We start from the raw sequence: 21,215 nt of genomic DNA, 5'->3' as shown, positions 1-21,215 counted from the left end.
GCCAAACCAAACATTACTATGATGGCTACAATGATTTTGTAATTCTAGTACTCTTTTACCCAGTCAGCACAAAATTCTTCCATCGATCCTCCTTATATATTTACCTACCTACCTACCTACCTACCTTTATTATCAGTATGAATTCACACCTCTTTTTTACCCCAGTGGTTTATAATCCATTACTGTCCTAAATTATTTTGGGGCTCAAATTATCCCATATTCAGCTACTTGGATTCCCTCAAATTGGCTCCTGCATCCCTTTGACATTTTCCCATCCATATGTATTTAGTATTGACTTACTTGCTGGCATATCAAGATATTCCAGGATCATTTTGTACCTACATTGTTCAACCATTTCTCCAAGGAGCTCTCATTCTTTACAGTGAGAACTGGTATTAAAAACCAAGATGTGCTCAGTATTGCTTTACACAGAGCCATTTTTGTATCTTTTGTATGTCTATATGATACGTGTTCTTTTGCCCTTTTTTCTTTAGGATTTTTAGTCTCATATGTTTTTTTCAAAGTTCTGTGTATTTAGGAATTTACCCTTTGCAATATATGGCAAATTTTGATCTTGCTTATGAAGTTGTCACGAAATTAAAATTTTTTTAAACGTAGTAAAATTTATCAGTTTTTTTATTGTAACTTGATTTTGACTCATAGAAAACTTTTCCTTATAACCACTGTATAGAAAAATTCAGCCATATTTTGTTATTTGTGTATGTTTAAACATTTAGACCTTTGATCCACTTGGAGTTTATTCTTATGCATGGTGTGAAGAATTGACCTAATATCATCTTTTCCTAAGTGGCTATCTAATGGTGCCAACACCCGTTATTAAAATGTCCCTTTTGTTTTAGTGATCTGAAATACCACTTTAATAAAAGCATTAGGTTCCCATAGGTAGCTGTGTCCATATCTGGACTTCACAGTATTTTATTGGTCTATTCATGTGCCAATACCTTGCTTTTCAAATTATAGAGGCTTCCTAATATATTTTGATATTTGGTAGGGCTATACTCCACTCAAAGATCTTCCCCCTTAATATTTTGATATTGTTGCATATTTATTTTTTCAAATAAACCCAGTATTAACTAGTTTAGCTCTATACCAAAAATTGTTGGTATTATTAGGATCTCATTAAATTTATTAACACAGGAAGAAAGTGATGTCATGAGGTTGAAAGGTCTTAACCAAAAACAAGGGATGTTTTTCCAATTGTTTAGTTTTATACCTTATGTCTTTTAGGAAATGTTTTATAGTTTGCTTTACGTAGATTTTTATTATTAAAACCAAATTCTTTGGAATTTTAATCTTACTTTTTGTTGCTTTATAAATACAATTTTCCCTCTTGTTATATTGTGTAATTGGTTACTGAGTACATGAACATTTATTTTATATCCTTCAGTCTTGCTAAATTACTTTGAAATAGTTTTGTCATTGATTTTCTGGGGCTTTCCAGATGAACTATCATGTCATCTGCAAAGAATTATTTCTTATCTAATTACTATGCCTACAATTGTTTTCTCTTTCCTATCTGTACTTCTTCATATCTGCAGTACAATCATATATACCAGAAACAATGCACATCCTTACTTTCTGATTTTAGTGTCTATCTTAAGATGCTGGCCTCAGGATTTAGGTGTATGAATGCAAGTATGTGCATGTGTATTTATGAAAATCATGTTAAGGATCTCTCCATTCCTGTTTCCTTAAAACTTTTAAGTTAGGAATAAATGCTGAATTTTGCCACAGACTTTTTCAGCTTCTATAAAGAGAATATGATTTTTCTCCTTAGGCCCATTAATATGGTGAATTGTTAACAGTTCCAAATACTGAATCATCCTGTATTCCTACTATAAACCTCACCTCATCATGATGTATTTTCTTGATGTAGTGTTAAAGATTGCACAATATTTAGGATTTTGCATTGACAGTCATAAATATTTACCGGCAATTTTCATTTTTTGCACCATCTTTGACAGCTTTAGAAATTGGTATTATTCTTGCTTCATAAACACTGCAAAGTTTGTAAAAAAAAACTGGAAAGTTTTTCTGTACTTTCTATGGTCTCAAGTAATTCATGTAGTGTTGGGAATGTATGGTTTCTAAAGGTTTTGTAGAATTCCTTTGTGAAATCACATAGGTTTGGTGTTTGGTGGGATAGCTCCTTGGTAAATTTGTTTCTTCTATTAAGTTAAAAAATTTTTAAAAATTTTTATTTTTATTTTTTGAGGAGAGTGAGAACCCATGAGCAGAGGGTGGGGGCCAGGGCAGAGGGAGAGAGAATCTTAGGCAGGATCCACGCCAGTGTGGAACCTGACATGGGGGCTTGATTTCCCGACCCTGAGATCATGATCTGAGCCAAAAATCAAGTCTGATGCTTAACCAACTGAGCCACCCAGGCACCCCCTTTTCTTTTTTAAAAGTAGGTTCCACGTTGGGCATGGAGCCCAAAGTGGGTCCTGAACTCATGACCCTGAGATCAAGACCTGAGCCAAGATCAAGACTTGGATACTTAACTGACTGAGCCACCCTGGCACCCCAAGTTTTTTAAATCTCTAATGAAGTTTTCTTAAACTGTATTTTCTTAAGAATTCATTTCATCTAGCTTTTCGAATTTATTTGCATAGAATGGTTGCATATGATTTTCTCAATTTCTTCTCTATCAAGTTTGTTCCCCCTTGTCATTGATTTTGTATATTTTGTGCTTTCTCATTTCCTCCTTGAATAAACTAGCCAGTAGCTTACCTATTTTGTGAATTTCCCCCTAAAGGTCCAGGATTGATTCACCAATTTGGTGTATAGTTTTTCTGCTAACTCACTCACTTCTACTTTTATCTTTAATTTTTTTGCGGGGTTGTTTTTTTGGGGGGCGTACTTTGTTGTTCTTTTTTCATTTATGATTTCATTTTTTTTTTTAAACTGTGATAAAGTAACCAGATTAGGTCCAAGATGGAGCTGCTGAGGCTAAGCCACCTCAGCAATCCAAGATTTAGTGCCTAAGTTTCTATACTCCCCTCTCCATGAAAAGGCAGGCCTAGGTAAATAATCAGTGAGTGCCCGCTCAGCATACACTGCCTGACCCAGGTCCAAGACTTCCCTTTGCTCCAGTAAGAAAGGCAACCCAGTTTTAACCAACCATCAAATGCCTAGTGTAACTTCCTGGTTCCCGCTCACTTTGGTCTATAAAAATCTCTCGCTTTGCAAAGCAATTCGGACGGAGCTCCTTTCTAGCTGCTAGATTAGACGCTGCACAATTTACCAGTGACTGAATAAAGCCAGTAAGATTTTAAAAATTTACCTGAATTTTATTCTTTAACCATTAAATATTTAGGACTATGAATTTTCCTCTGCTCATTGCCCTCAACGTATTCGGCAGATTCTTATATGTAGTATTTTCGTTATCATAATTTTTTAGGAACTCTGCAATTTGTTTACATTCCCCCTTTAGCCAAGAGTTTTTTTAAATTGAGGCATAATTTTGATGTGTATCAAGATACAGTAATTATCTCTCACTCCAGAAAGGACTCTCATGTCCTTTCCCATTCAATCCTCCTCCTCCCCCAGAAGTTCTAGCACTGGGGTTTAATTTTGCATATATTTTGCATGTACTTATTTCAATGGAATAAAATGCTATGGACATTTTTATATCTAATTTAGCTCACAGCATATTTTTGAGATTTATCCATATTATTATATGTATGAATGGTTCATTGCTTTTTACTGTTAGTATTACATTTTTTTTTTTTTAAGATTTTATTTATTTGCCAGAGAGTGTGCTGGCGCATACAAGCAGGGGGAGAGGCAGAGGCAGAAGCAGGTTCCCTGCTGAGCAAGGAGCCTCATGGGGGGACTCAACCCCAGGAGCCTGAGACCATGACCTGAGCTGAAGGCAGAGGGCAGATGCTTTAACAAACTGAGCCACCCAGGTATCCTGCTAATATTGCACTTCAACAATAGTTGTTTATCCATTCTCCATCCAGATTTGACTACTTTGAATAAAGCTGCTATGAACATTCTTGTACAAGGCTAACATATAATAGGTTACTAAATTTCAAGATGGAAATGCCCTTTTGCTTGCTGTTTTCTTGTATGAGACCTACTGATGTTTTCTGAACTATGAACGATTTTTGTGACTATCTTGTGTTTGAGAGTATATTGTTTTTAGGATACTGTGCTAGATACACTGAAGATCCTCATTATGTTTATATATACCTCATTATGTTTACATCTTTTGTATTCCTACTTTCTGTTTACTGAACCTATCTTGTGCTGAGAGTGTCAGTGTCCAATTTTTAGGGCTTCTTTTTATTACTGGTATTTCTTATAGTTTTTGTTTTGTAAAGATTATTGCTGTCATTTGGTGCATATATATTTATAACGGTTAATATCTTTGTTGTGAGTTGTGGGTTTTAGTATTACAAACTGTCCTCCTTTGTTGTTTAATGCTTTTTGGTTTGACTTCTACTTTGGTATCAGCATTGCCAATCCCACTTTCATATTATTTCTATTTGCTTGGTTGCTCTTTCTCCATCTTTTTAACTGTTTTAAGGGCCTCTTGTGTTATAAAGTTGGATTTTGATTTTGTTTCTTCTTCAAATCTTTTACATTTCCATGTATCTTTTCTCTTAGCTAATCTTTTCTTTAGTCTTAGCTAAGTTTTCTTTTCCTATTCCCTCACACATTTTTTTAGCTGCCCTCTTTCTACTTTGTCGGAACCTGTAACATTTATGTACTATTCTACTTATGTCCCTACTCCTGATTTTAACCTTAGTTCAAATAGATACACAAAATCACTGCCAATCTTTTCTGCAGAAAATATCCCACACCTCTTTTAGATGAAGCTTATCCTTCAACAGTTTCCTCAGGAAGGGCTAGTGAGTACAGTATTCCCTGAATTCTCAGCATGTTTAAAACTTTTTCTATAGTCTTAACTCTTGAAAGACAATTGACTGGATATAAAAATCTCTGATTAGCATTTTCTTTCCTTATGCTGCTCCACTGTTGTCTTGCTTTGTATGTTGCTTTTGAGAAATCCGATACCAGTCTACGTCTCTGGCCCTTGTAAGGCACTTCATCTTTTCCCCTGGAAGCCTGGGAAGTTTTTCTGTATCTTTAAAGTCCTACAGCTTTACTAGAATGGATCCTGCAGTTTACCTTCTGGTATGAACTAATGTAGAGATTCAGATCTTTATTTCCAGAAAGTTTGCTTGGGTATTATAGCTTTCTTTTTTTTCCTTCTTGAGAGGCACCAACTACACATCAGACTTTTTGGACCCATCTTCCATTTAAAGTGTCAATTAAGAAAGAATCTCATTTTCATTCTATTGACTGTTTTCCTGCTTCTCTTCAATGTCTTTTATTATATTTGCATTTGAATCTACTGTTTGGTGGGAACCTTATAACTTAAGTCTTCATTTCTGATGTGTTTTTCTTCTCTTTTCTGAGTTTAATCTACTCTGATTTTATTCCTGTTTCTTGTTCCTTTCTTAGTTTTGTATTTCTGATTCAAGGTTTTTCTTTTTTTTCATATCCCCAAACCCTGGTTTGAGGACTGTGTCAATTTTCTTCTGCCTTGTTTTTTTGGTGGTGGAGGGGAAGATTTTCACCAGTTGAAATGTTCTGATTCACGTTTATTTCTATAGTAGTTCTGTCTACGTAGTCCATTCTTTCCTATTTCTGTTCATTTCATGGTCAAGAGTTCCTGGTTCAAGAACACTCCTAAGTTTACTTTCTCTTTCTTTTAATTTCTCCTCTTCCTTCTTTCTCCTTACTGCCATGTCTCCACCCCTTCCCTATGAAGTACTGCTTGTAACTTAAGTTACCAATTCTGGCACTGCTTACTTTCAAGCTCTTCCCTGTGGCTAAAGCTGCAAACTACCAAATTTCAAAACCTGTGTTCAGTACTTTGGAACTTAGTGGTGGATTCTCTTTCGGAAGGGATATTCTGTGCTTCATCTAAGTCTTCCATGGCCCTAAACTCTATCAGTAAACCTGTTAAGACTTCTTTCTCTCACTCCTCACATCCACAGAATTGGGCAGAAGGAGCTCTTGGCATCTGATTTATTTCTCTACTTAGAGGTAATTTGAAGGTTGTGGTAATCTGTTTCTTAATAATGCTGAAGGCATGGGTGATGTATGACGGATATGTGCTCTCTGTTGACTTTACAGGTTTAGAGAAAGGTGGCTGGGGAAATTGGATCAGGCTACTGCCATTGTTCTCCAAAACTGATAATCTACACATACATATTTAAGTACTATATATTAGAAATATTGGTTTTGCCATTTTTTGAAACACTTTACCTATCATTATTAGATTTACTTTTTGTATTATCTAACACTTTTCTAGACTAAGTCTTCTTCATTATCATCTGATTTGGTTCAGAAACACATTTTGCCCTATGGGAGTTTATTCATAAATTCCATTATAATGTCTTACTGGACTATTTTTACTAGTGATTTGTAAAAGGTCTCTTACGATTAATACAGCTAATATTTACAGAACGCTCAGTATGTGCTAGGCACATTCTAAGCACTTAATGTGTAGTAATGCATTTAAATCCTCACAACTATTATTACTCCCATTTTACAGATGAGGAAGCAGAGGCTCGAATAGGCTAAGCAACTTGCCTGAGGTCATACAGCTACAATGAACACTAGCAATATAAATCAAGAAAATAATCTTAGACCTATGTTAAATTTTAACCTCTTTTTTCCCTTTCTTAATTATTGTTCTGTCAGTTAACTTCTGTAAGCATAGGTAATAAGGATCAAATAAAACTATTTCAAGTAATGTGCCTTTTTGAACACTTTGCTCTTTAAAATAAAAGTGCAAAATCATGTTATGTGACTATTTAAGATCTTGAGTAGAAGGTAATGGGATGACTGGAGGAGAAACCTCACCCAATATTTGGACATATATGGTATGGCCATAAATGGACCACAGAGGAAGTCAAAATATCTAGGATTCATACACTGAGTGATATACACCTAATATTTAGAATTATGGAGATAGATTCTGGGTGAAAAAGCTGAAAGAGTTATAAGTATTTGTTTCATGAGAGCTATATAGGGAAGAGAAAGAGAATGCTGTTAAGGATTCTGTTGGGGGGCACTTATACCATTGTTTGTAACATCGTACTATCAAGTACATGTATTATTCTTATAAAAATAAAGGTCAATTTCTATAAAGCATAAACTACCTTCTTAAAATTCATTAAGCTGATAAAAATGGAGAGATTGATATTTGGCATGGCAAATGTATGTGTGAAATGGCCCTGATACATCCTTGATAGGAAGGAAAACTTAGGCCATCTTTTTGGAACACAATTTGCCATTATCTGTGAAATCTTAAAAAAAAAAGGAGTATGCCTTTTGACCATGTAATTCCACTTTTTGGAATCTGTCCTTCAGAAATACTCATAGGACACTAAAATCTATATGGAAAGATGTTTCTTGAAGCGATAATGTAATAGTGAGAAACTGGAGGCAATCTAACCACTTGTTGGGGAATGATTAGTAATAAGTAAGATACTAAGTGAAAAACATAAATTGCAAAATAGGAATGGCAGACTTTTTATTAAAAGAAACAATGTATGCTGGTATATGCACAGATTGATAGATCTATGTTCATATATGCATGTAGGAAGATCTTAGAAGGAACAACTAAGCTGTTAACAGGGTACCAATGGAATGGGAGGATGATTTTAACTTTTCTATGGTTTTTATTTTCCTTTTTTAAACATCAAATGTGTAATACTTCTGTAGTGAAAAAATAAAAAAGGTTTTTATAGTGACAAAATGTAAGGAAGAATCACAAATTACAGTAAAATTTCATTTCCCTACTGAAATTATAGCCTTGATGAACCCTCCACCCCTCTACAAAAGAATTGAAAGGTAAAACTTTTCTAGGGAAAATTTTACAGAAAATATTTGAGATTCTAAATGCAAGCACAAATAAACACACAACAAAGTAATAACAGTATAAATTCAATATGAATAAACTCATTGTAAGTTAATCAACTTTCCATTATTTAAACCCATAGGGTGCAGTGGCCCACATAATTTTCCAGGTTTTATATTTAGTCATGAAGTATAAGTTTCCCAAATCCTTCAGTCTGAAGGTTGTATGTGTGAACTTGCAAAGTTAAAACTAAAGGAATTAAGAGATCGATGACGACTGGACTCAGGAGGAGCTAGAGAGCTATTTAGCTCTTGCTGGTTTTCGTCATTTTGCTATCAGGACGAAAAGCACTCTGTCATTGTGATACAATTCACTGGCCTTAACAGAAATGCCTTCATTCTTTCTCAGATTACTATTAGGAGGAAGATAAATGGTGAGGATTTGGGATTACTGGGTTTTTGTTTTCCACAAGACCATTGTGAAAGAATAAATTCATGTCAATGATACAACCAAGAGGAAAATGAAAACAATAATATACTAAGTAACCCCCTTAGAGAAACTGTAAAGTACCCAGGAAATGACAGGAAAGGACCATATTCCACATAACAGTATTCTATAGCTTAAAGCAACAGTGAGCAAAAGGAAGCTTTTCTTGGATATACAGAAATACACATTTCCATCTGTTTAAGTTCTGGTTCTATAACTTTTGACTTTGGATGTAACAATTACTTGGGTCTCAGTTTCCCTCTCTTCTAAATAAGGAAAACATCATGTACCACACAGGAAGGCTGTATGATAAAATAATCCACATGAATGGGCTTTCAGTTTTTCAGAAGAAAGCTATGAATCCTTAAGTATGAACCTGAAGAGCTATTTTTTTTTTTTTAAAGATTTATTTGACAGAGACAGCAAGAGAGGGAACACAAACAAGGGGAGTGTGAGAGGGAGAAGCAGGCTTCCCGCTGAGCAGGGAGCCTGATGTGGGGCTCAATCCCAGGACCCTGGGATCATGACCTGAGCCGAAGGCAGACGCTTAACGGCTGAGCCACCCAGGCGCCCCTGAAGAGCTAATTAAAAAAGATGACCACATCAAAATTAGAAAGGCAGTAGCTGAAAGAGACTTTAAGATCATTATTAACTATCTACTCTACCACAAATAACAGAATTCATACTAAAGCTGGGACTGCAGTGTAAATGTAGTTTGAGCAATCAAATGAGCTCATTTATTACTATGTTAATAGAGCAAAAAATAAGTTAAACAGATCTGATATAACCTAAAAACACTGACCTAAGATGATGATATTCTCTTGGTGTTTATCTTTTGAAAATAGGTTTGGAGCTGATTGTGCAAAAGATACATTATCGCTGAACAATAATAACCCCGGGGTATTAACAATGAAACAATTAAAAATAGGGTTAAACACATATGTGTACATAAGGGGGTTATTTCTCCAGTGTGTAAAATAACCTGCAACCAGCTCATTGAAGTTTTGAGATCTAAAAGTAAAGCAATAGGTGATACCATCCAATATTTATTGAGTAATATAGACAAATCATTACGCTAAGCATAGCAACAGAAATACAAGTGTTAGATTTACTATGCATGTCCTCCACATAGACTACAAACTATGGCCAAATAGTTGGGGGAACAAGAAATTACTAAAATAATTGAGTTATTGTATATAACCTATTCCATAGGAATAGTAGGAACAGCTAATAGTGAAAAAGGAAAAAGAAAAAGGGGTTTTGAGAAAATATCTTAATACTTTATCATTTATAGCAGCTGACAATTTCTTATACGCTGGTCATCACGTCTGACTGGTTTACAGAAACCCTGGGAGTGAGGTAGGGCTGAAGCTTGACCCACAGTTAGGTAAGAAAGATGACGCCTGAAGAGGTTAAGCAACTTACTTAAGATCACAGGTTAGGAGGTGGTGGAGTTAGAGCCTGGCCAGTTTGCCAACTTTGTCCAGGGCTTATTTCCACTACGTTAAATTTTAAGCTATCAATACTAAAGTGAGAACTAGAAAGGAGCTCAGAAATATTCAAATGCAGCATTTCCCTAGTCAATCTGATAAAACCTTTCTCCGGCATGCATTAAAAACAGTGTCTTAGGCCCCACTGCAGACCTACTGAATGATAATCACTGGGAGAGAGGTTTTGTATGGTTACAAGAACCCCAAGAGGTGGTTTTAACGATTAGATAAATTTGGAAAACACTCTTCTTGTATCTGCATGTCCAACGTGGCAGACCTGTGTCTATTTAAATTTACACTGGTTAAATCAAAAGAAAAGACTGGGTCTTTCTTTTTTTTTTTTTTTAAATTTATTTATTTGACAGAGATAGAGACAGGCAGCGAGAGAGGGAACACAAGCAGGGGGAGTGGGAGGGGAAGAAGCAGGCTCATGGCAGAGGAGCCTGATGTGGGGCTCGATCCCACAACGCCGGGACCACGCCCTGAGCCGAAGGCAGACGCTTAACCGCTGTGCCACCCAGGCGCCCCAAGACTGGGTCTTTCTGTTGCACTAGCTATCTTTTAAGTGCCCAACAGCCACGTGTAGCTAGTGGCTGCCATACTGGGTAACACACATATAAGACGTTCCTATGACTGCACAGAGTTCTACTGAACAATGCTGATTCTACACCAGCCCTTCGACTATGAGGATGAGAAAACTGAGACCCAGGATTTCATCTGCCAAGTGCCACGAAGCTAGTCAGTGGCAGAATTGAAATACTAACCTAGTCTGCCAGTACCTCTCTTACTACATCATTTCATCCCACCTCAAACCAGGCTTTTTCCTATGCGTATTATTTCCTTTCCACCCTTTCTTGGGGGTTCCAACAAAGAAAGAAGAAAAAATCTAAGTGTGTGTGTGTGTCAGTGTGTGTAAACCTTAAAAAAAGTCATTAAAAAATCATGATTAAATCTCAACCAATCTGCAATTTTTGTATAAAACTAAAGGTAGTGTTGGACAATTACCAATACCCTGGTGTTAGGAGGCATATCTTATTTAACTATTTTAATTCCTTCCTCTTCTATTGACTTGATGTTTTCATCTTTCTCTTGGACTTGAAACCCTGAAACTAATGTTACATTTTAACTGGCTTACCTTAATTTTTAAATGTGAAAAGGTTACATCTTATTCAGCAAACATTTTAAAGATGAAAATTGAGAAATAAGGAGTAACCAAAAAATAGTGACTTGTCTAATTTTAGAATGTGGTCACTCAAACCACTGGGTACTCTTGGCTTTCAGTAATCTAATGGTTTTGTACTTATGACATTAATATGTTGTTTTCACTTGTAACCTACAGCTCTACCTTCTTTTGACTACTATGTCATATTTTCAAACAATTTGAGGGCCTAGAAGCATCTAAATATGTTGGAAGATTTAGATTCTAATCAGGTCAACATATAAGCAGTCACAAAAAAGACAACAGTGTCTTTTTAAAAAATAAAACCAGTTGTTCCTGTCTAGTATGCTCAGAATGCAAATGTCTCCAAAGTCAGTCAGCTTAAGTCATGACAGTTCATGTTTAAAGCGAGCAGGAAAATAACTTGGAACTCCATAGTAATTAGAACTTTAAAGACAGAATTACACAGCTCTATCAGTTTTTTTCAGTACCTAGCATTCATTTCCATGTTAAATTCTAGTGACTAGATTTAGATGAAACTGATGTCAAATTATAAAATTAAAAACTGGATTGTCAAAAAACATGGCCCAACATAACATACTTATGAACAAATACTTATTCAAGACAGTTTTGCCATAATTTGCAAGGCACCCAGAAGCCTTGAGATGGGGTTTTTATATAAATAGAAGCTACTTGTTATTCAGAGAAAGAGATGGTGCAAAAACAAAAACAACAAAAAAACCCAGCTATTTTCTTTCAAAACACTCATTGGTGTTGAGGTAAACAAATAAAAAAATACAGTCCAAGAAAGAACTGTAGAACAGAGCAAGAGTCGCTAAGTCATGACAGGGGGAGAGAGAAAAACGTCTGTGTTTCAGTATTTTAAGCAGGGGACTCGTAGTTTAAGATAAAATTTATTCTCTGGCTTTTAGACCAGATTCATTACTTCTACACATTATCTGTTATGTCTTGACTCCACTTCACTCTATTAAGAAGAGGAAAAACTAGTGCCCTGAAGATTCTTATGCCAGCAAAACTACTTTTGGAGGGGGCACAGTTCACCAAATGAAGAACATCAGAAAAACGTTAACTGACAACAGCAGAAAGGGAACTATCTCAACGACTGAGTGATAAATGGCATATACTAATGTAAAGAGCATGGAAACTATTGCAAACTGTAAGCAAATATAAAAGTGTTCCAAAAACTTCAAATCTCATTAAAAGAACTGCAAAAGAAAGTAATAATAAAGAAAGAAATGAAAGTATTGTGAAGGACGGGCCTTGAGAACGAAGCCCAGCTTGAAAGGAAGACAGGTCAAAAGGAAGGGAGGGGGCAGTTCTGACCACGTCTGTACCAGGAGATGCTTCTAACAGCTCCAGTGCTCTCCCCAAAAGACAATTTTGGGCAGTTTTAGGGAAAGTGATTTAGGCCAACAAGCACATGTGCTTTGAGAGAAGAGAAGTACAGAGATGCTGATGAATTTTCTACCTATAAAAAGATGCACTAGTGAGAGAAAACAGCCATGAAATCCCAGACTGTAATTCCCAAGCTTCCTGTAGAAAAATATCAACCATTCTCAGACATACAAGCCAGCGCATTTGAAAATGACCCAGCAAAGTTTTCAGCTGCCCTATCTCTTAAACCCTTCTTCCTCCACTTCCCGGCTGTTCTTTCCTGGCACACAAAATATAGGCCAATGAGCGGTGGGTGGGTGAGGAGGATGTGAGAGAAAATTTGAGAAGTAAAAAAGGGAGCAACTTAACAAGGACATGAATGAGACTGAAGGGTCTAATAAGGGTAAGCAAACAACAATTCGAACGGAACGGGCCTTCCCGGGCAGCAGAGAGCGTTCAGTGTTGGTAAAGGTTTAAGTAGAGGCCAGACTACCTACCACTTGTCAGAGAGGCTGCAGAGGGGACGGCTGCTTTGGGTGACCTCTAATGTCTCTTCCGACTCTGAAATGTTAGGATTCTTATTTCACAAAAGAGAACGCAATGGTCCCGAAAGCCCACCGACCTAGAACCCTTTTAAATAAGCGGCCCAGGTGGCTGCTTCCCAAACACCACTCCCACCTCTCCCTCCCACACGTGCCCACCCCGCCCCCTTTCAATATTTCCACCTCCACGTGCGAAATGCCTCCCGGCACTCGCCCCGCAGCGGATAGGCACCTTCCCCCGCAAAAGCCCCCAAACTAGGCCCCTCTGGGGCAAGTGAGGACTCCACTCTCCCACCCTGGACAGCTAAAAAAGGAAAAGTCTCAAATCCAGCCTCCCTCCCCCCTACCAGCTAGAGCTGAAGGGGGAGGGGGGGCGGAACGCAGAGAAAAACTTTCTTCTAAAATTTTTCTTCCAAAGAGTGGAGGGAGTAGAGAGAACCCCGCCGAGTCCGGGGCTGAGGGGGTGGGGGGAGGGGAGCCCCCGAATCGTTTAACGGCCGGTAGGGGGAGGGGGACTGTGGCGGTTGAGGGGGCGTGGGATGAAGCAGGAGGCCTGGGAGCGGGGTCAAGGAACTGCAGGGGTTCCTGGGGTCGGGGAGCTGCAGGCATCCCCCCCACCTGGCACACAAAGCGGCTGCCGCGCTCGGCTCTCACCAGATCCTTTGTGTTTTCCATCAGGGCCTCATGGGTAGGGGTTGTCCGTGCTCCCCGGGCCCGCGGCGCCCCCTCCCCGAGCTGGGGGCAGGCGCCTCTCCCCGGGACTACGGCGACTACAGGGGGCCCCCGTTGGGCCCAGACCAGTGGCGGCTGCGGCAGCCCCCGGATTTCCCCCCTTTAACTCGGGTGGCCCCAGGATATCAACAACATTAGCATAGCCCTCCCTCCCCAGCGCGCCTGCGCCGTGACCCGCGCCCCGATTGGCCCACTTCCCTACATACCCTCCTCTCTCTCTCCTCCAGCGTGGGACCCTCTGCAGGCTCCGTACTCCAAGGGCCGTACCAAGACGAGGGGGTGGAAAAGGCAACCGCGGCTCGTGTCAACTCGAGTGATTAAAAAGTCAGGAAGAAGAGTAGAAGTTTCATTCAGTCATCCTAGCTTATACTCTGGCTTTCTTCTGCTCCTTTCAGTTGCAGCTGCGAAGTTGTGTTGGAAAAAATTTTCCACTCCAGTCACACCGCTTCCCCCTCCACCCGGAAGATTGGTTCTCCCGGAGGAACTCCCCTACGGGGAGGGGTTGGTGAGAGGAGTGGGCGTTACGTAGCGAGAGAGTGTTGGTCACGTGCTAACAGGCCGCGCAGGCTCCTTCCCACCCCGCGGGGCCTCAGCGGCGGCGGAAACCGAACCGCCTCGGCGCACGCGCAGCGAGGTTCCACGTGAGCGCCTGCGTTTCTTCTCCAACCCAACGATGCCGCCGGAACGTAGAAGCCGAACGAAACCGGACCGGAGAACCGGAGGGAGGCTGGACCGGAAGAGCCGAATGAAGCCGGACCGGAGAGCCGGAGCAGGGCCGGGCGGGCCGCCCCGAAAGGCTGCTCCTTCATCCCAGCGGAAACCGCCGGCCCGGCCGAGCGCAGCGGCCGCTGCGATCGCAGTCGCGGCGGAGGAGGAGAGACGGCTCCGGCAGCGGAACCGCCTGACGCTGGAGGAGGACAAGCCGGCCGTGGAGCGGTGCCTGGAGGAGCTGGTGTTCGGCGACGTCGAGGACGACGAGGACGCGTTGCTGCGGCGTCTGCAGGGCTCGCGGGTGAGGGAGGCCGCGGCGCGCGGGCTGGGCGCGCTCGGGCGGGGCGCACGGTGGGCGGTGAGCCTCTGGGGGCGGAGCCTGGGCGACCTGCGGCGCCGGGAGTGCTCAGGTCGGCGGGCGCCCGAGAACGCGGGCGCCGACGAAGGGTACCAGACTGGAAGTCTCCGCTGGGCGGAGACCTCGCCTTTCTCCGCCCCCGGGGGGAGCCCCTGCGCCTGGTATCCCGCAGGCGCTCTCCACGTACGTGTAGCGAACTGCAGTCGTGACCTGTTTTCGCGGCTTGGTCCGACTGTGCTCCCTCCAAACTCTGTTTTTTCCTCGTGGCCATTCGATCTCCTGCATCAGTACCTTGCCGTGATTCGGGAGTTACGGAATCGGAATGTGCGTTTTAAGACTCGCCAACTTCTGAGAATGGATTGTGTTTGTCTTTTCACCAGATCTTTGTTCGTCTGTTGGGGGCCACATATTTTTTCTGGCAGTGAAAACCCTTCATGCTTTTTATCATCCCTTTTGGACATTTTTAATCACTTTTTTGGGACACTTTTAATCATCTCTTTTATGCTATTCCTGATTTTTCTTTAAAGACAGGGAGTTCCAGTCAGTGGGGGAGACACAGCAATGGACAAAAACAGATACAAGTCTCTTGCTCTTTTGGAGCATGTGTACTAGAAGAGGAAGATAAAGTAATGTGTCAGTGACGTGTGCTGAAGAGAAAAAAAAAAAGAGCGCTAGGGAAAGGAAGATGATTGTGTGTAGAGGCCTGTGAAATTGAACATAGAATGGCCAAGCAAAGCCTCACCGAGAATACTCCCTTTGGTAAATGAATGCCTGCCTCGCAAGTGGCTCAATGTCAATTGATTGTCAGTATCTCCTTTGGGTGCTTATGAGGGAAGCTGCAGAAATCTCTGGCAGATTGAGAACTGTTCCTGGAAAGCTGCTGGCCTTTGGGACAGTTTCATAGTCAAGAAAAGGAACAGTCTGTGTGAGGTGGGATTTATTGGGCTTTGAAGGATCATAGGCTGGTAACACAAGTGAGAATATTTGGACATACCTATTAGTGGTTTTGGGGAAAGCTCAAACTCAGCTTCTGGGAGTATTCTGTTGTAGATTTAGGTTTGATAGTCTAGTGTAAGTTTTCTTAAGGAAGGGGGTCAAGAATGGTTATGAACAATGGAGAAGAGGTATGTCTAAGAATATGAAATGTCAATTAGGGATGGTATTCAGTCGTGTGACTGAATGATGTCAGTCTGCTTCTGGTCCCGTGATTTCTGTAGTTCTGGAATTTTTCCAGCTCCTTTCCTCATCTGTCAACTCATCTTTTGTTGTTCTCATCTTACTTCGTCCTTTCTTTTCAGCATGTCAACTTTTCGCTCCTTGACTGTTTTGTCCAGTATATGATGCCATTCTCTCATCTCCGCATTTTCTGTTCTGCCTCCACCATTTGGTGTGGTAGCGTTCTGTCCCATTATTCCATCAGAGGGCCTACAAAGCATTCTACGAGACTTCTAACTGTAGGGTGTGCACGTCTGCTGAAAAATTCAGTGCTTGAGGGCATTTTGTCTTCTCTAGGTTCAAGTACAGGAAGACTCAGGTGACTCGGAAGTGGAGAATGAAGCAAAAGATAATTTTCTATTCCGAAAGAAGCCAGTTTGGGTTGATGAAGAAGATGAAGATGATGAAATGTAGGTTGCCTAATTTTTCTTCCAGAATCCCTCTGGATACTTAAATTATTTTGTTAAGTTTTAAAGAGGTTCTCTTTACAAATATGTGATTACGTGAAGATCTGAAAAATACCGTAAAGCAAAGGAAAGAAAAGGTCATTCATAAACCCACCACTAAGGGAGAACCACTGTTAACATGTTGGCATTCTTCTCTCCTGCTCTCTTCTCTTGTGTGCTATATAGAATAGAAAAGAAAGCAATGTTTGGTGTCACATTTGAGTTTGCCTTTTAATTTGGCCAGTTCTTAAGTGACCAAGGGCAGGTTTGGAACCTGCCTTTTCTCTTTTGAATGGAGGTAATAATAGTAGTATCAGAATGCTCTTACAAGCATTTCCCCCCACTTAAGAATAAAAACTTTTATAAACGGTTTTAAATGGGTGTATTATAGTCTATTATATGAATTAACTATAATTTACGTAAGTATTATCAGATAGGTTTTCCTGTTTTTCCCTTTGATAAGTTGATATTGAAACAAATGTTTTTCTGCATAAACCTTTTTCTCCTTTCTAATTATTTCTGTAAGAAAGATTTTCTGAGGTAGAATTACTTAAAGAGCATGGGCATGTATAAGATTCTTGATAAAAACTGCCAGACTGACCAGGAGGTTCTCCCAGTTTACCTTCCCATTGAAAGGCGTCCATTTCACTCCATTCTTATAAACAATGCTTAGTTTTTTTTCAGACTTTGTCAGTTTGATGGGCGGGAAATATCTTCTTAATTTGCGTGATTTTTGTCATCACTCATTGGTATTTTTTCAGAGCAGCCTCTATTATGTGTTTATCTTTTTAAAAAAAATTAATGTGTATTTGATATTCCACACTTTATAAATCTTGACCTATACTTAATTGTGTTCTCAGATTTTTAAAAGCAACAACTAGTTACGACGAATCTTTTAAAGTCATGTAAAGCATACTGTTCTGTTTTTAATAGGGTTGACATGATGAGCAATCGGTTTCGGAAAGATATGATGAAAAATGCCAGTGAAAGTAAACTTTCAAAAGACAAGCTTCAAAAGAGACTTAAGGAAGAGTAAGTGTCTTTTTCCATGTAATTTACCAAGCTGTAATTTATCATCAGTGGTTTATTTGGATTCACCGAGTCTGGCTATAACAGTTTCTTGGGTAGTGAGATTTCCATTTTGAAGTAGAAAGAGCATTGCTATTAGAAGTAATGGTTTAAGTTTTAGTATCTTGGAGGGAGAGGGAATACAAGTAAAAAAGATTTTGGAAAATCTTGTAATCCTACCACCTACATATAATCAGTGAGAGTATTGCTTACTTGCTTGTTTATTTGTATATGGTAAACCATCTCTTTTCCATAACTTCTAAGCTCGTTTAGTTGAACAGAGCTGGGAAATGTATGTATATTTTAAAATAATGACTTCATGGGGGCGCCTGGGTGGCTCGGTTGTTAAGCGTCTGGCTTCAGCTCAGGTCATGATCCCAGCGTTCTGGGATCGAGCCCCGCATCGGGCTCCTCCGCTGGGAGCCTGCTTCTTCCTCTCCCACTCCCCCCTGCTTGTGTTCCGTCTCTCACTTCCTCTGTCTGTCAAATAAATAAAATCTTAAAAAAAAAAATGACTTCATGGGGCCTCTGGGTGGCTCGGGTGGTTAAGCGTCTGACTTCGGCTCAGGTCATGATCTCAGGGTCCTGTCATCAAGCCCTGCGTTGGGCTCTGCACTCAGCAGGGAGTCTGCTTCTTCCTCTGTCCCCCCCTTCCCAGCTCTTGCGAAAGCTCCCCCCCCACTCTTTCTCTCTCTCAAATTAACAAATGAATAAAATCTTTAAATCCTTTCTTTTTAAAAAAAGATAAATAAAATAAATAAAATAAAATGATGATTTCATTCTGATTCTTCCAGTTCAAACTTACAGATCTTCAAAAGTTTTTTCTTTCAGTATTTTATCTAAATTCAAGTTAGTAAACATAGTGTAGCGTTAGTTTTAGGGGTAGAATTTAGTGGTTCATCACTTGCACATAACACCCAGTGGTCATTACAAATGAGTGCCTTCCTTAATACCCATCAACCATTTATGCCATCCCCCCACCCGCTTCTCCTCCAGCAACCATCAGTTTGTTTCCTATAGTTATGAGTCTCTTAGGGTTTGCCTTCCTTTTTTTTTTTTTTAAGATTTTATTTATTTGAGAGAGAGAGAGCTCAAGAGGGGGAGGGTGGGGCAGAGGGAGAGAGAGAATCCCAAGCAGACTCTGTGCTGAGCACAGAGCCTGATGAGGGGCTTGATCTCAGGACCCTGAGATCATGACCTAAGCCAAAACCGAGAGTTGGTCACTCAACTAACTGAGCCGCCCAGCCGCCCCCCCACTTTCTGTTTTTCTCAGATTTTGTTTTTCCTTCCCTTCTTCTATGTTCATTTGTTTTATTTGTTAAATTCCACATGAGTGAAATCATATGGTATCTGTCTTTCTGACTTATTTTGCTTAGTGTCGTATACTCTAGTTCGATCAAAAATACAAATTTTTAAATTTAACTCTTCATTATAATGATTAGGTCACTGGTTTCAACTTTCAAAAACATTTAAGTGTTTGAGTATTGAATATTTGAAAACTTGGTACTTTAATTTAACTTTATTAATTTTTCTTCCAAACCTTTATTTAAATTCTAGTTAGTTAACATATAGTGTGATACTAGTTTCAGGAGTAGAATTCAGTGATTCATCACTTACATGTAACACCCAGTGCTCATCATAACAAGTGCCCTCCTTAATGCCCATCACCCATTTAGCCCACCCCCCCACCTACCTCCCTCCATCAACCCTCAGTTTGTTTCCTATAGTTAAGAGTCTTATGGTTTGTTTCCTTCTTTTTTTCCCTCTACCAGTAAGTTTGTCTCTCGTTTCCTAAATTCCACGTATGAGTAAAATCATATGGTATTTGTTTTTCTCTGATTTCATTTCGCGTAATACATTCTAGCTACATTCAGATTGTTGCAAATGGTTAAGATTTCATTCTTTTTGATGGCTGAGTAATATTTTATTTTATACACACACACACCACACTTTCTTTATCTGTTCATCAATTGATGGACACTTGGGCTCTTTCTGTAGTTTGGCTGTTGTTGATGATGTCGCTGTAAACATCAGCGTGCATGTATACCTTCGAACCTGTATTTTTGTATCCTTTGGGTAAATACCTAATAGTGCAATTGCTGGATCATAGGGTAGTTCTGTTTTTAAGTTTTTGAGGAACGTCCGTACTGTTTTTCAAAGTGGCTGTACTAGTTTGCATTCCCACCAACAGTGTAAGAGTTTCCCCCTTCTCCACATCCTTGTCAATGTCTCTTGTTTCCTGTGTTAATTATAGCCATTCTGACAGGTGTGAGGTGGTATCTCATCATGGTTTTTATTTGTGTTTTCCTGACAATGAGTGATGTTGAGCATTTTTTCATTTGTATTGGCTAGTTGAAAGTCCTTGTATGCTAATTCTGTCATGTTTGTCATTTCTGTGTCTTTCTGTTGACTGATTTTTGTTCTGGTTATGTTTATGTTTTTCTGTTCCTCTTCATGTCTAGAAAATTTGATTAGATTTTGGGCAGTGTGAATGTTAAGTTGATCAATGTCTGGATTTTGATTTTTGCTTTTAATGAGGGTTGAATGAGTGAATATTGAAAGAGTGAGTACTTTTAATGAGTTTTTCTTGGCAGGCAATTGACTGGCTTGGAGATTAGTTTGATCCTTTCAGGATGTGTTTTTAGCTTTGTTGTAGAGTAGCATTTGCTCTAGACTGGTTTAGCCACATTTCTAAGATAGGCCCTTTTTGCCATCGCTACTGAATGCCCTGAGTTTTCAATAAGGACCTTGCCTTGACTGGTTGGAACTCAAGTGTCTGAACTCTGGTGTTGTGCGACTTACAGCCCCCTGGTAGTTCTCTGCCTGACCTCACGACGTTTCATCCTGTGAATGTGCAGCATAGTGTTCCGCAAAAATGTCTGGGGACCCCAGTGCAGATTTTTGGAGCTTTTTTGTTTTAAGTAGGCTCCACACCAAGCATGGAGCCCAGCATAGGGCTTGAACTGACGACCCTGAGATCAAGAGCTGAGCTGAGATAAAGAGTTGGATGCTAAAAAAAAAAGAAAGAAAGAAAAAGAAAAAGAATCAGATGCTTAACTAACTGAGCCACCCAGGTGCCCCCTTTTTAAAAAAAAAGTTATTGTTTATTCATTTTTATTTTATTTTATCTTTTTAAAATATTTTATTTATTTCTTTGATAGACAGTGAGAGAGGGAACACAAGCAAGGGGAGTGGGAGAGGGAGGAGCAGGCTTTCTGCTGAGAAGGGAGCCCAATGTGGGGCTTGATCCCAGGACCCTGGGATCATGACCTGAGCCGAAGGCAGACACTTAATGACTGAGCCCCCGGCACCCCTATTCATTTATATTTTAATAAGGCAAATCCTTTTTTAAAAATTTTTAATTTTTTTTCTTATTTTTAAGTAGGCTCTACACCCAGCATGGAGCCCCATTGCAGGGCTTGACCTCATGACCATGAGATCAAGACCTGAGCAGAAATCAAGAGTCAGTCACCTAACCAACTGAGAGACCCAGGCACCTGGAGCTCTTTCTTTTTCTCTTCTGTTGTTCACTGCCCCTCAGATTCCAGTTGTCTCAGCCTCTTTCAAGTCTGACTTTTTCTCACTGGTTCTGTGCTAGGGTCTCAAAAAATTGCCTTCAGGGAAAAATCCTGGGATGGCAGCGCTCACCTTTTTACTTCCTTTCAGGGATCTCAATCTTGTTTGTTGTCCAATTTTTTTTTTTTTTT

General features: G+C 39.8%; 2 protein-coding genes across 9 annotated transcripts in view; one reads left to right on the top strand and one right to left on the bottom strand.

The window, feature by feature from the left end:
- MBTD1 (mbt domain containing 1) overlaps positions 1-14,055 on the bottom strand; it is a 67,397-nt gene extending 53,342 nt beyond the window's left edge. For 3 of the 8 annotated variants that reach the window (XM_034641532.1, XM_011233318.3, XM_011233319.3), the window contains exon 1: positions 13,633-13,889. In XM_034641532.1, coding sequence (XP_034497423.1) covers positions 13,633-13,653 — 21 coding nt within the window. In that variant the 5' untranslated portion in view covers positions 13,654-13,889. Of the gene's footprint in view, positions 1-12,933; positions 12,998-13,632; positions 13,891-13,916 lie in introns of those variants that run through there. The other 5 variants (XM_034641535.1, XM_034641534.1, XR_002144030.2 and 2 more) reach the window with 5 other exon arrangements.
- Positions 14,056-14,349: 294 nt separating this feature from the next.
- Positions 14,350-21,215, top strand: part of UTP18 (UTP18 small subunit processome component) — a 36,366-nt gene continuing 29,500 nt past the window's right edge. The window contains exons 1-3 of the mRNA XM_034640665.1: positions 14,350-14,722; positions 16,292-16,404; positions 17,374-17,472. Coding sequence (XP_034496556.1) covers positions 14,384-14,722; positions 16,292-16,404; positions 17,374-17,472 — 551 coding nt within the window. The 5' untranslated portion in view covers positions 14,350-14,383. The remainder of the gene's footprint in view (positions 14,723-16,291; positions 16,405-17,373; positions 17,473-21,215) is intronic.

This window comes from Ailuropoda melanoleuca, chromosome 13, assembly GCF_002007445.2.
Source record: "Ailuropoda melanoleuca isolate Jingjing chromosome 13, ASM200744v2, whole genome shotgun sequence".
Classification (NCBI taxonomy): Eukaryota; Metazoa; Chordata; class Mammalia; order Carnivora; family Ursidae; genus Ailuropoda; species Ailuropoda melanoleuca.
Note: the sequence above shows the minus strand (reverse complement) of the source record. Positions and strands in the feature narration are given on the sequence as shown.